The sequence below is a fragment of the Salvelinus alpinus genome, chromosome 14, assembly GCF_045679555.1.
Source record: "Salvelinus alpinus chromosome 14, SLU_Salpinus.1, whole genome shotgun sequence".
Lineage (NCBI taxonomy): Eukaryota > Metazoa > Chordata > Actinopteri > Salmoniformes > Salmonidae > Salvelinus > Salvelinus alpinus.
This window is the reverse complement of record NC_092099.1, coordinates 55,113,901-55,129,778: the sequence shown is the minus strand read 5'-3', so window position 1 is coordinate 55,129,778 and position 15,878 is coordinate 55,113,901. Positions and strand designations below refer to the sequence as shown.

Here is a 15,878-nt window from a genome sequence, read left to right as displayed (position 1 = left end):
AAAGGCGCCTTTTGCCAGATCCGTGTAAGTCTGTTCTAATTCTAGTTGTAAAGACCTGAACACAGACTCCTCTTCTTCAGATAGATTATCTTTCTTTAGAAAACTGTCAAGCTTGCTCATTATCTCTTTTTCTCTATGGTTCTTTAATTGCATCAGCTCTTTGGCGCGTTTAATGGCTACAACTCTGACTTTATATTTGAAAAATTCCCATCTACTTCCATGACCCAAGTCTTTTCTTGCAAAAATATCTTTAGTTAATGATTTTATGTTTTCAATGAGATCAGTATCTTTAAGAAGTACATTGTTTCATTTCCAATACCCTCGAGTGCCTTTTGATTTTTTAGTAGCTTGTAAATTCAGGGAAATCAAGTGATGATCAGAAAAGGGAGCCAACTGATGATCTACATCTATAACAAATTGTAACAAAAAAGGGGAAATTAGGAATAAATCTATTCTAGATTTACGTGACATAGTATTGTTGGTCCAGGTATAACCCTTAGCATCCGGATTGAAATAACGCCAGGCATCCTCAACACAGAGATCCTTGCATAATGTAGTAATAATGTTACTATTTTGAGGGTTTTGACTCGTTCTAGGAGGAAAACGATCAACAGATGCATCAGGTGTTTCATTAAAATCCCCTGAAATAATTAGAAAAGCCTCTGAGTATTTGACGTTTAAATCCTGTACTTTCCTGGTAAATTGGGTAAAAAGGGTCTTATTAGGAGCATGTGAGTTATGTCCGTATACATTACAGATGATGAAAATAGCATTGTCAAGTTTAACAGTTACTATGACCCATCTGCCGTCTTGTGAAGATGTCGATTCTAGAATGTCACCTTTAAACTTGTGAATAAGTGTCAAAACACCAGCAGAATGATTTGATCCATGACTGAAATAGGCCATATCTCCCCATTGTGCTTTCCAAAATTTCAAATCACTTTCACCCGAATGAGTTTCCTGAAGAAGGACAAAATCTGCATTACTGGGTTTACAGTATAAAAATAAAGCTTTCCTTTTTGTAGGATTTCTCAAACCCCTAGCATTCAGACTAACGATATTGAGTGAATTGAAAACGAACTCCTGCATTAAAAAAATAAAAAACACAAATTAGATAACAAGTATTAATATGAACAATAAAACAGTGAACCTTGAGAGGATTACTCGACGGAAAACTACGCTCAGCTGAGGTAGCGGTGGTTAACAGAATAACAAATCTATTTACTTCCTTTTCTTTGGCAAGTGTTCATCAGTTGTAGTTCGAACGGTACATGTATTATTGGCAGTACATTAACTGTACTCATGGTAGTACTCACAGTTCCAATTTGGTTCATGTCAACAGTTACCCAGTAATCATTCTTCCTTCGATAAACGCATGTGGGCCCTTGAACCCCGCCTTCTTTCCCTCTTGTCGCGCCTTCTGTATCAGCGGCCACAGTTTCTCTCTGGCAGCCTGATCCTGCGGTATCAGAGCTTCTTTGATGCGGAGTTTCTTCTCGTCCAGAAACTTGTTCCCCTTGGCCATTTTCCATATGATGTCCCTGTAATGGCGCATAGTTAAGCGCAAGATGATATTACGAGGGGGTCCATCAGATCTTCGTTTCCCAAGTCAATGTACCACATCAATCACGTCTCTTAGCCTGTCTTTGATGCATGGTGCCACTTTTCCCAGGATATTAATAACTACTTCTCTAATATCCTCTCCCTCTACCTCTTTTACACCTTGGATTTTCAGATTCCACCTGCGAGAGTACCTTTGAAGTTCAGCTACATTCTCACACAGCTCATTATTTTTGGATTGCATTTTCTTCAGCTCATTCTCTAGGAACGTTATCTTTTCCTTGTTCTCGCTCACAATTTTGTGTAGTTGATTGACAGTTTGACAAATTATCGATCTTCTTTGATGTTTCTTCTGTAGCCCGCTCTATGATGGACACTTTGGAGAGCGTGGCGTCTTGTTTAGTAGACAGGGACTGGATTGCAGAGAAAAGTTCCGACATGGAGATGTCGTCTTTTACTTTTTTCACCGGAGGATTTTTACTTGGGGTCTGAGGTAAAGAGGTTGCAAGGATTTCATCCTGGTCAGTTTTGTTCTTTCTCTTGTTAGAGATCGCGGCTTCTTGTGTATCCATGCTGCTCTGGCCCTCGTTGTGGCTAGCTAGCATGTCAGCCGTCTTCTGTGAGACTTGGATATTTCGTCTACTTTTGTCTCTGTCGTGTTCTTCCCATTCAACTTGACAAAAACTAACTATAAACTTATCCCATGTCCATAAAAAAAGTTAGTTAGTTTATTTCAATATTAATAGCCAATATTTGATTTTTAACCACCTAACCCTCAATATTGCTTTGAAGAGCGCGAAAACACTCCCTCTCACAGCGACGCCATCTTGGCTTTTTTCATCCCACTGAAGTAGCTAGCCAGTTTACTAGATAGCTACAGAGTTGCCGTGGTAACCAAACAAACATACCTTTCTAGTTTAGCTCACCAAACCATCAGTCCTAGCTTGCCATAATGAAAATCGAATTCAACAATGACAATGTTTTTTTAAATCAACTTTTTTTTTTCTCAAATCAGCTAAAACATAGAACATGTAAGAATGAACTATATATCTATTATCCCCGAAAATACTCATGCATCCCTACCTCACTCCCGGGTTTCCGCCTCTTCTCTGTCTAGTAAAGTAAGCCATACACTTGTTATAAAAACGATAGCTTAAATTAAGCTTTTAAAGAGTTAGCTAACAAAATAAAGTTTGTCCCTGCTCCCCCTTTCTCTTTCGCTGCTGTGGCTGGATATATTTAAATAAACTCATCTGAGAAGAAATGTATGTAATCGAAGACAGATAAATGTAGCTATCTTGCTTAAACTTGATACAGTTCCAAACGAACTAGCTAGCTAACTTGCTAGACTAGTAACGTTAGTAAACCATGTTTCTATCATCAACATACTTGTGGATATTGGATAGATAATTGCTGTTACAATTGTGGCAGCAATATTATAGATCTAAATGATGCTAGAAGAGTTTTTAGGTTATAGCTAGCTTTTGTAGTTAACAAGTTGGCAAGCTGACTTTAGTCAAACAAACAAACTAACGTACCTTTCTTGCAGTTCCTCACGCAGGAGCACTCTGAGGTGATTCAAGTGAATTGTGTTTCGCGCCGCAGAGCTTTTGTATCGAGAACTGGTCCCTCGCCCACTGGTTGCCTGCCACAGCTCACAGAGCTAAATAACCTTCAGAACTGTGTTGAACCAAGACAGAATATCTATTTACCAAGAAAAGCAAATGTGCTTTACAGAACTGTATTGAAACTATGTTTGGTAGAAATAGGATGTTTCTTTTGGTCTGGCGAGAATGATTCTGTCGTGGAGCAGCGCCACACTTAAATGAACGCAAAGGAAACACTGGTGTGCATGCTATGAGAGAGTCGTTTCTAAAATCTTCTCTCTTGTTTAACATGCCACTGTATAACCAAGATCATTTCACCATTATATGTGACTCGTTTTAGGAAACTAGGCACATGTCGCACATTACTACTTCACAGGAGATGCGATTTTTGGCAGAAATGCCTTCTGTAACATGTGACCTTTCATGTGCCTTAATAACAAATTGTATGCCATCTGTAAATACGAATAAAAAATTTAAATTACGAGCCTAGTTGGTTTAGCCACAGAAAGAGACAGGAACCTTCCCACTAGCCATTATTGGTTGAGATAATAAGTGAGCTGTACATGCCAAGAGATGAGTTCGGATTGGTCTGCCATGTAACACGCTTCTGTCTATAACATGATCTGGTCAGTATGTGTAGGTAATCCTTTCTAACGCGTCTTTTTTGAAAGATACTTCAAAGGTGTTGTTCTCCACTTTCTGGAGTTTGGAAATCAGTGGAAGTAGAGTATGATAGCTAAGGGGATGAAGAAAATTCTGGTGTTTGATTGCAAATATAGAGAGGGAGAAGCATCCATTCATGTATACGGGTAAGATAGTCTAGCTAGCTACATTTTCAGATATTACACGTATCTAATTTAGTCAGAAAGCTGTTTTCATTTGAAGTTAAAGTGTACTGTTAGCTAGCTAACGTTAGCTGGCTCTCTCGCAAGCTAAAGTTACATGTATGATGTGTGTAGTTATATTATTCGTATCTCAGAGCCATTTGTATTGCTAGTTATAGCCTAATGTTAGCTAGCTAACATTGAACGTTATGAGTTGGGATTATGGTTCATTGTTTAGCTAGCTAGCTATATGTAAACAAAAGACTCCACTATGCAAGTAACCATTTCAATAGAATGTTCATGATGTCACTGCGACAACTGTCGATAGACGTAGATGGTAAATTCGCTCTGGCTATCTACTCCGATTTCAGAGCACTCTCGTCTGTGTGCCAGCAGAATAACTGATGAATTAACGAACGCTCAACACCCATTGAATATGGCCGATGTCAGTAAATGTTGGCAAAAAAAAGTTATTCAATTGTTGCCAGCAGCACATTTGCAATCACCAACGTTAGCCAGTTAGCTTGGGTGCTCCTTGGCCAGAGCGTCCTTGGGATCAATTTCCAAACGCCTTAAGGTACTACGTTCATCTGTACAAACAATAGTACGCAAGTATAAACACCATGGGACCACGCAGCCGTCATACCGCTCAGGAAGGAGACGCGTTCTGTGTTCTAGAGATGAACGTACTTTGGTGCGAAAAGTGCAAATGAATCCCAGAACAACAGCAAAGGACCTTGTGAAGATGCTGGAGGAACATGTACAAAAGTATCTATATCCACAGTAAAACAAGTCCTATATCGACATAACCTGAAAGGCCGCTCAGCAAGGAAGAAGCCACTGCTCCAAAACCGCCATAAAAAAGCCACACTACGGTTTGCAACTGCACATGGGGACAAAGATTGTAGTTTTGGAGAAATGTCCTCTGGTCTGATGAAACAAAAATAGAACTGTTTGGCCATAAGGACCATCGTTATGTTTGGAGGAAAAAGGGGGAAGCTTGCAAGCCAAAGAACACCATCCCGACCGTGAAGCACGGGGGTGGCAGCATCATGTTGTGGGGGTGCTTTGCTGCAGGAGGGACTGGTGCACTTCACAAAATATATGGCATCATGAGGTTGGAAAATGATGTGGATATACTAAAGCAACATCTCAAGACATCAGTCAGGAAGTTAAAGCTTGGTCGCAAATGGGTCTTCCAAATGGAAAATGACCCCAAGCATACTTCCAAAGTTGTGGCAAAATGGCTTAAGGACAACAAAGTCAAGGTATTGGAGTGGCAATCACAAAGCCCTGACCTCAATCCTATAGAATATTCGTGGGCAGAACTGAAAAAGCGTGTGCGAGCAAGAAGGCATATAAACCTGACTCAGTTACACCAGCTCTGTCAGGAGGAATGGGCCAAAATTCACTAAACCTATTGTGGGAAGGTTGTGGAAGGCTACCTGAAACGTTTGACCCAAGTTAAACAATTAAAGGCAATGCTACCAAATACTAATTGAGTGTATGTAGCTTCTGACCCACTGGGAATGTGATGAAAGAAATAAAAGCTGAAATAAATCATTTTCTCTACTATTATTCTGACATGCTTAAAATAAAGTGTTGATCCTAATTTGGCTAAGGTGTATGTAAACCTCCGACTTCAACTGTATGTATGTATATGTATATAAATATAAAATAAATAAACTATACAACAAAACAGCGGTCTGTTTTATCCTACACAATAAAAACAGACACATGGTAAACAACAACAATCGTTCTCTATTAGAGAGTTTGAAAACAACAGCCCCACCATTCACTATCTGTTGTTTTTCGATCTATATGTTCACTATCTGGGCACTAGGAACTGGGCCTACAATCTCAAATTGCTACATTGTCTCACAAGAAATATACAAAATAACTAGACAAATCATGAGTTAATATGATTTTCTCTACCTTACAAATCACTGCCCCCCCCCCCCCTCGAGAGCGAGAGCAAGCGAGAAACAACCATTCGCCTCTGAGCCCTGTGTGTTCTGCCCTTGACATTAAATAGTCCATTCCATTCGTGCTCTTACCTTCCCCAGTTGTCATAGTGCAAAGCCTTCCTTCCATGCAGAGCAGAGAGAAGAGAGTGAGTGAACAGTCAGGGAGAATGTTGCTTCACGTCTGTGTGTGTGTGTCTCTCTCCCTGCACTCCTCTCTCTCCTCCTGTTCTAGTCTGGTGACTACTGCATCCAATACCGCTGCCATCCCTCTCATTTTACATTTACATTTTAGTCATTTAGCAGATGCTCTTATCCAGAGCAACTTACAGTAGTGAGTGCATACATTTGCATACTTTGTTTTTTGCATACTGGTCTCCCCTGGGAATCGAAGCTACAACCCTGGCGTTGCAAGTAGAGGGCTGCGGGTCCGGACAGAGATCATTGCGGCGCGGTCTGTATTTTTCATGATGCGGGCGGTCAGACTGATGACTTAGGGATGTAAAATGTTGTTGTTCCACAAGGCCTACTTACTGTATTAAAAGCACATCTTTATCTCATTGTTTACACACTCTCAGAATTTGCTGCTTCAAGCTGGGACCATGGCTGGCAAGTGAGCTGCGTCACATATGCCTAAAATAACATTGCGGGACTGCGGTTGGGTTCGGGACAAGTTCTTGCTGTAGTGGGTGGAAGTCGGACAGAAAGCCCGCGGGGGTGGGCTGGTGCGGTACGAAAAGCTGCGGGTGCTGGCGGGATGAAGAAATCAGTCCCGCGCAGAACTCTAGTTGCAAATGCCATGGTGTACCAACTGAGCCACACGGGAACACATATCAAGAGGCTCAGGCTGCAGTGGACCCCTCATTTTTGCAGAGAAGTGACATTTGGGCTTTTAGCAACAAAAAATGGCACTCCTATCAGATGAAGGTTAGCATGTGATTTACAGAAGAAACATCATCGAGGGTGAACATACAGTACAACAACCAGCACAAACTGAGTCAATGTATGCTTCTCTATCTCATGAGTCATCTCAACAGTACCTATAAGCCTTCTGCAAGATAAATCTGGGGACTTAGGCCAAATCACTGTGTTGTGGTAAATGTGACTTCTACAGTAAGTCTATATGAGATTCACAGCCACAATCTGACAGCAGCAGCCTACGCATCACAACCTTTCACCTCTACAGGAGGAAAACCCATCGCTTATGCCTCAGCAGTCAGGACATTATAACATCCCATCATATCCCAGGAGATGAACTACTAAAGTTTCTATTTCCTGTCAACTAAACTGAAGCATGTTCTACTTGTAGCCGATGTATGCCTTTAGGGAATACAGATACTTTACCACTACAATGACAGATGAAATTCAATAGTTTGCAATGCCAATAGCTTTTCCTTTGGTTTCAGTCCATTAGCAACATTTCTCCGTGTTCCTTTGAGGTAAGACAGATGGAGGTTGAGGTTACTCTGGTCAGATGGAAAGGAACAGGAGAGCTATTCCTTCAGTTCCCTGACTAGCTAGGAGCATTCTGACCCCCATCTGTGTCTCCAGGTCCTAATGGCTAGGGGGCCCACACAACGCTGGTCAGCACAGAGGGTAGTATTCATTAGAACACACTGCAGCAAAATGTTTTGCAACAACGAGTGTTTCTAATTGGTCAAGTTCAGGTAGTTTCTCCCTGTTTCAGGCCGTTCTGTTCCATTTGGTGCCTAATGAATACGATCCATGTCTCCGCAGTGAAAGGCCCTCATTACCATGTGTTCTGTTGACTGCCCTCCTCTCTAAGTTACACACACACACACACACACACACACACACACACACACACACACACACACACACACACACACACACACACACACACACACACACACACACACACACACACACACACACACACACACACACACACACACACACACACACACACAGAGAAACTATTTCCCTCAGAGTCGAGAGCTGAGCTCCTTTTTACAAGGTAGGGGAACAATCTTAGTCATCGCCCTCAGCTCTGTCATATATTAGTTTGAGTTGAACCGTTAGGGGAAAACAAAAGCGCCAAGTGCATAATGAATGGTGTAATATTACTTTTCATTTTCCAATTAAAATGTCATCAAAACAGCATGCATCTGAGATTAATCTGGAAATATGATTTTGAAGAGTGAGGGGGTGAAGCAGTATAGCCGTTACACAGAGAGGCTTTCTTGAACGTTTTTTTCCCCTTAAATGTCTGACTCTGATCAACATTATTCGCAAACGCTTTAGAGAGTGGGTTGTTAATGCTATTATGCACAATAAAACAGAAAACATCTATTAACTTCTATTAAATATAATATTATTACTGTGTTACGTCTCAGGGTGATTTCATTTGCATGAATGATTTGTTGTCTCTCTCAGTAAAGTCCATCGTAATTGTCTTTGAGGGAGAAGTTACTGTCTGAGGGCTTGGAAAACAGTTCCTAAATGCCGAGCCGTTTCCACAGTTCCCCTCAGCTCAGCCATTCTACCTGTCCTGCAAACAAACACTGTACCCAGTCAGCTAGAATATGACAGAGTCAGCGAGCCCTTGCCCACGTCACAGCTCTGGTTACACTGACGGTGGACACTGAAACTGCTATGACAGAAGGGACTGAAACGCACACAAAGATAGCTGTAAAGAAGGTATTTGTTTTTTATTTTTAATACATTTGTAAACATTTCTAAAAACCTGTTTTCATTTTGTCATTATGAGGTATTGTGTGTAGCTTGATAAAGAAAAAAAGTATTTAATCAATTTTAGAGTAAGGCTGTAACATAACAAAATGTGGAAAAAGTTAAGGGGTCTGAATACTTCCAGAATGCACTGTACACACACACACACACACACACACACACACACACACACACACACACACACACACACACACACACACACACACACACACACACACACACACACACACACACACACACACACACACACACACACACACACACACACACACACACACACACACACACACACACACACACACACGAAGGGATTACAGTGAGTCTGATCTGGCTTGGCTACACTGAGGGAATGCAACATCTGAGACCCAGTGGTGGCTGCCCTCCTATGGGGAAACTCATCCACTCAAGTCCCAGGTTGTCAGTCTGGCCCTCAGGCCTCCTCTCACCCACATACAAACCCACACACTGGTGACAGATTTGGAGAGTGGACACAACATGGGCAGGAGACCGCCAGGCCACAATGGTGCCAACAGCAAGGGGAGAGAAAGGAGAGGACAGAAAACAAGTGGTGAGAGAGAGGGGGAAGCAAGAAAGCTGAGGGAAAAGTGAGTGAGTGAGTGAAAATGGAGGGAGAGAGGAACAGTTTCAAGCATACAGTTCCTGGCCTCGCACATAAAAAACAACAACAACAAATAAACAAACAAACAAACGTGATGCAATACCCATTTATCCCCATCCCAAATCCAATTCACATTTTCTACAAGTACAAAAGCACATTATACTGACATTATAAAGACCTTGAGCTCCGGTTGTGTTGTGTTTAATTCCCTCAGCCAAAAAGAAATGTAGCTAAATATCCAGCCTAGAGAGACACGCGCAGAGAGAGAGAGAGACACGCGCAGAGAGAGAGAGAGACACGCGCAGAGAGAGAGAGAGACACGCGCAAAGAGAGAGAGAGAGAGAGAGAGAGAGAGAGAGAGAGAGAGAGAGAGAGAAAGACACACACGCAGAGAGAGAGAGACACACGCAGAGAGAGAGAGACACGCGCAGAGAGAGAGAAAGACACACACGCAGAGAGAGAGAGAGAGAGAGAGAGAGAGAGACACACGCAGAGAGAGAGAGAAACACGCGCAGAGCGAGAGAGAGAAACACGCGCAGAGAGAGAGAGAGAAACACGCGCAGAGAGAGAGAGAGAAACACACGCAGAGAGAGAGAAACACACGCAGAGAGAGAGAAAAATCTATAGATTTGCTGTTTTCTATTTTATTAGGATCCCCATTAGCTGTTTCAAAAGCAGCAGCTACTCTTCCTGGGGTCCACACATTAATAGACAACAGCTCAAGGACAGAACTACATCAATTCAAAAATAAATAAAAAAAGGCACACGTAGCCTACATATCAATACCAATACATACACACAAACTATCTAGGTCAAAGAGAGAGTCGTTGTGCCATGAGGTGTTGCTTTATCCGTTTTTTGAAACCAGGTTTGCTGTTCATCTGAGCAATATGAGATGGAACGGAGTTCCATGAAATAATGGCTTTATATAATACTGTACGCTTTCTTGAATTTGTTCTGGATTTGGGGACTGTGAAAAGACCCCTGATGGCATGTCTGGTGGGGTAAGTATGTGTGTCAGAGCTGTGTGTAAGTTGACTATGCAAACTATTTGGGATTTTCAACACATTAATGTTTCTTATACAAAGAAGAAGAAAGAAAGACAGAGAGAGCGAACAAACTAGATAGAGGAGAGAGATCTCACCGAGAAATTAGGCAAATCCCCTCATAACCCTAGAGCTCCATGGGGAACAACTCTCAGCTAAGTCAATACGATGGTTGTATTTGAGTCCGTCCAGAAACTCGAAGTGCATACAAAATACACAGGAAAATGAAAGAGAGAGAGCAGAACACAGGAAGGAAATAGACACCAACAGCCCCAGAAGCAATGGTAATAGCCCCTCCACCATGAATCAACAGAACAGGGGTCCAGCAGCAGCATCACTCACCTGAAGCTGAGGATGGGATCATGTTCCCAGATCTTTGGACTTCATCAAATCTACTGAAGATTACATTCAACCTGCAGAGGAGAGGAGAGGAACAGAAGGTTACATTCAACCTGCAGAGGAATAAAACAAAAGTAAGAGAAGAGGCAAGGAAGGAAGAGAAGAGAAGAGGAAAGTAAGGAAGAGAAGAGAAGAGGAAAGGAAGGAAGAGAGGAGGAAAGGAAGAGAAGAGGAAAGGAAGGAAGAGAAGAGAAGAGGAAAGGAAGGAAGAGAGGAGGAAAGGAAGAGAAGGGGAAAGAGAGAAACAGGTTAGAAAACTGAGAAAGAAACAGGAAGGTGAATAGCCTTCTCACTGATTCACCCGACATTATGGATCTGTACCTGTCAGAGAGAACATTTCCCTCTGGCCTATTCAGAAGAACAGAGAGCCAAACTAGACCACATAAAACTGGCAGATGAGCATTTAATAGGTAGAATGAGCGTTTGGAACGACCTTGGCTCAAAGAATGTGGAGGGAAACCTAAAAAGGCAGGACTGATAGAATGTAATACCGAATACAATTTCCTCCAAGTCACCCTAGTGGTGTAGTGCTACTGTTTAGGTCATAATATCTCAAATGAAATTTGTACCGACAGAATATTATTATAGAATATGCATAAAAAGCATCATTTGGCCTATGCCCACACATTGTCTCAAGAAAATGTTATATTTGTAATACCTTCAAAACACCAAATGAGGCATATTTAATTTCAAAATAGGCCATCACTGTCAATCGTGAATGATAATTCTTCAGGTTGTAGCGGTGAAATGTCCAAACTAGGTCTGCATGACAATCAATGATGTCAATCAGTTTCATGGGAATATGCATTTAGATCTTCCTGAATTACTATTTGGTGAGAGAATTACAGCAGCTGGAGTTAAACTGGTAGCTTTTCTTGTTTTTCCTTTCAATCAAAGCATATATCCTGCCTAGTGGCGCGCATCACTTAACATGGTCCACACACACCCGCACAGGCGTGAAGAGGGCACGGCAGCACCTCTTCCCCCTCAAGAGGCTGAAAAGATTTGTCATGGGCCCTCAGATCCTCAAAAAGTTCTACAGCTGCACCATCGAGAGCAACTTGACAAGATGCCTCACCACTTGACCGCAAAGCGCTACAAAGGGTGGTGCGGACAGCCCAGTACATCACTGGGGCCGAGCTCCCTGCCATCCAGGACCTCTATATCAGGCGGTCTCAGAGGAAGGCTCGAAGCTCCCAAGCAATTGAATGTCAACTCTGCTACCATCCGACAAACGGTACCGGAGCATCAGCTCTATTGGCACTGACTATCTTGCACTGACTCTACACACTCACTAGACTTTATTTACAGACAATATATATATATATATATATATATATATATATATATATATACAGTGGGGAGAACAAGTATTTGATACACTGCCGATTTTGAAGGTTTTCCTACTTACAAAGCATCTAGAGGTCTGTAATTTTTATCATAGGTACACTTCAACTGTGAGAGACGGAATCTAAAACAAAAATCCAAAAAATCACATTGTATGATTTTTAAGTAATTAATTTGCATTTTATTGCATGACATAAGTATTTGATCACCTACCAACCAGTAAGAATTCCGGCTCTCACAGACCTGTTAGTTTTTCTTTAAGAAGCCCTCCTGTTCTCCACTCATTACCTGTATTAACTGCACCTGTTTAAACTTGTTACCTGTATAAAAGACACCTGTACACACACTCAATCAAACAGACTCCAATCTCTCCACAATGGCCAAGACCAGAGAGCTGTGTAAGGACATCAGGGATAAAATTGTAGACCTGCACAAGGCTGGGATGGGCTACAGGACAATAGGCAAGCAGCTTGGTGAGAAGGCAACAACTGTTGGCGCAATTATTAGAAAATGGAAGAAGTTGAAGATGACGGTCAACCACCCTCGGTCTGGGGCTCCATGCAAGATCTCACCTCGTGGGGCATCAATGATCATGAGAAAGGTGAGGGATCAGCCCATAACTACACGGCAGGACCTGGTCAATGACCTGAAGAGAGCTGGGACCACAGTCTCAAAGAAAACCATTAGTAACACACTACACCGTCATGGATTGACATCCTGCAGCGCATGCAAGGTCCCCCTGCTCAAGCCAGCGCATTTCCAGGCCCGTCTGAAGTTTGCCAATGACCATCTGGATGATCCAGAGGAGGAATGGGAGAAGGTCATGTGGTCTGATGAGACAAAAATAGAGCTTTTTGGTCTAAACTCCACTCGCCGTGTTTGGAGGAAGAAGAAGGTTGAGTACAACCCCAAGAACACCCTCCCAACCGTGAAGCATGGAGGTGGAAACATCATTCTTTGGGGATGCTTTTCTGCAAAGGGGACAGGATGACTGCACCGTATTGAGGGGAGGATGGATGGGGCCATGTATCACGAGATCTTGGCCAACAACCTCCTTCCCTCAGTAAGAGCATTGAAGATGGGTCGTGGCTGGGTCTTCCAGCATGACAACGACCTGAAAGACACAGCCAGGGCAACTAAGGAGTGGCTCCGTAAGAAGCATCTCAAGGTCCTGGAGTGGCCTAGCCAGTCTCCAGACCTGAACCCAATAGAAAATCTTTGGAGGGAGCTGAAAGTCCGTATTGCCCAGCGACAGCCCCGAAACCTGAAGGATCTGGAGAAGGTCTGTATGGAGGAGTGGGCCAAAATCCCTGCTGTAGTGTGTGCAAACCTGGTCAAGAACTACAGGAAACATATGATCTCTGTAATTGCAAACAAAGGTTTCTGTACCAAATATTAAGTTCTGCTTTTCTGATGTATCAAATACTTATGTCATGCAATAAAATGCAAATTAATTACTTAAAAATCATACAATGTGATTTTCTGGATTTTTGTTTTAGATTCCGTCTCTCACAGTTGAAGTGTACCTATGATAAAAATTACAGACCTCTACATGCTTTGTAAGTTGGAAAACCTGCAAAATCGGCAGTGTATCAAATACTTGTTCTCCCCACTGTATATATATATATATATACACACACACACACACACACACATTCAAACACTACATACGCAAACACGCATACAGACACAACACAAACACACATATACAGTTGAAGTCGGAAGTTTACATACACCTTAGCCAAATAAACTGAGTTTAAATGTTTCACAATTCCTGACATTTAATCCTAGTAAAAATTCCCTGTCTTAGGTCAGTTAGGATCACCACTATATTTTAAGAATATGAAATGTCAGAATAATAGTGGAGAGAATGATTTATTTCAGCTTTTATTTCTTTCATCACATTCTCAGTGGGTCAGAAGTTTACGGTAGCATTGCCTTTAAATTGTTTAACTTGGGTTAAACTTTTCGGGTAGCCTTCCACAAGCTTCCCACAATAAGTTGGGTGAATTTTGTCCCATTCCTCCTGACAGAGCTGGTGTAACTGAGTCAGGTTTGTAGGCCTGAGATGTTGCTTCAATATGTCCGCATATTTTTCCATCTCATGATGCCATCTATTTTGTGAAGTGCACCATCCCTCCTGCAGCAAAGCACCCCGACAACATGATGCTGCCACCCCGTGCTTCACGGTTGGGATGGTGTTCTTCGGCTTGCAAGCCTCCCCCCTTTTCCTCCAAACATAACGATGGTCATTATGGCCAAACAGTTTATTTTTGTTTCATCAGACCAGAGGATATTTCTCCAAAAAGTACAATCTTTGTCCCCATGTGCAGTTGCAAACCGTAGTCTGGCTTTTTTATGGCGGTTTTGGAGCAGTGTTGTAAATATAACCCATATTTATGTTTATTTATTTATCCCTTTGTACTTTAACTATTTGCACATCGTTATAACACTGTACATAGCCATAATATTCCTTCGATACTTTGTGAGTGTAATGTTAACCGTTCATTTTTGATTGCCAATGAAAGTGAAATAGATAATAAACAATGTAAACATATGTTTCCCATGCCAACAAAGTCCTTTGAATTGAAATGATTTGAACTGAGACAGAGAGAGCGAGAAAGAGAGAGAGAGATTAGTCAGAGGAGTAAGAGAGAGAAAGAAGTGAGAGAGAGAGTAGTGAGAGAGAGGAGTGAGGGTGAGAGACAGAGACAGACACAGAGAATCAGTGACAGACAATCAGAGTGACAGGCAGAGAGAGAGACAGGCAGAGAGAGAGACAGGCAGAGAGAGAGACAGGCAGACACAGAGAGACAGGCAGAGACACAGAGAGACAGGCAGAGACACAGAGAGACAGGCAGAGACACAGAGAGACAGGCAGAGATAGACAGAAACAGAGGTAGAATGTTCATCATACCGTGACTGTGGTAGGCCCTTCTTGCTGAGGTCCATCCTCACCCTCTCCCCCACATGTCTGTAGATCTCCACCAGGCAGCCCATAGCTCCGTCTCTCACCTAAGGACACCAGGGGGGAGGTTCAAAGGTCATCTAGAACATGCCCTAACAGGACTACAATATAATATGAAAATGTCTTTATCTACTGACAGAATGCAACTCCCAGATGTGTATATGCTAACACTAATATAATTTGTTTACAATTTGAACAGTGAACAGAATCATTACCCTGCATCCCCCAACAGATAGCACTGTTCTGTTCTGTGGCTGCCACTAGGGGGCTTCATGTCCCTGTAGAAATGCCTTTGTGTCCATCTGTGCTAGAGCTCTCTCCCTCCCTGACCAGCAGTGTAATAAACTGATTCATGACACAGCAAACGCACCTGACTGGTGGGATCTCCTAGTAGATTACATATGTGAGGGACTATTTTACTGAGGGTTAAGCCTTGGGCTCCGTACCTGGAAGAACAAAGAGGGAGAGAGAGAAAGCATGTCAATGACATCATAGGGAAGCATCAGCATCACTGCAAATAGACTCCTGACAATAAAGACCTTACCATAATATAATTTTACAATTCCCTATGATACACATGAGAGAATATTGACACATTTTAAATCAAACCTAGGCTCATCCATGCTCTTGGCAGTATGGTACAATTCTATTGCTATCAGAATATTAGAAAGGAGAAATCTAAAAATGTATATTGAATCTTACCCTGTCTATGACGAAGGAATGATGGAAAAACATGGTTAAAGAGATCAGCCGAGAGCTCTAATGACAATCTGTTGTATAGTAAGAACAGACAGACAGATTGATAGATGGGTTATTGAGAGGCCAGGCAGTC

At 42.1% G+C, this 15,878-nt stretch overlaps 1 protein-coding gene across 19 annotated transcripts in view; it reads right to left on the bottom strand.

The window, feature by feature from the left end:
* Positions 1-15,878, bottom strand: part of LOC139539109 (CLIP-associating protein 1-B-like) — a 128,447-nt gene that overhangs the window by 51,439 nt on the left and 61,130 nt on the right. For all 19 annotated transcript variants that reach the window (XM_071341869.1, XM_071341876.1, XM_071341871.1 and 16 more), the window contains 3 exons: positions 15,417-15,492; positions 14,996-15,093; positions 10,675-10,745 (listed from right to left, as the gene is read on the bottom strand). In XM_071341869.1, the coding sequence (XP_071197970.1) occupies positions 10,675-10,745; positions 14,996-15,093; positions 15,417-15,492 (245 nt within the window). The remainder of the gene's footprint in view (positions 1-10,674; positions 10,746-14,995; positions 15,094-15,416; positions 15,493-15,878) is intronic.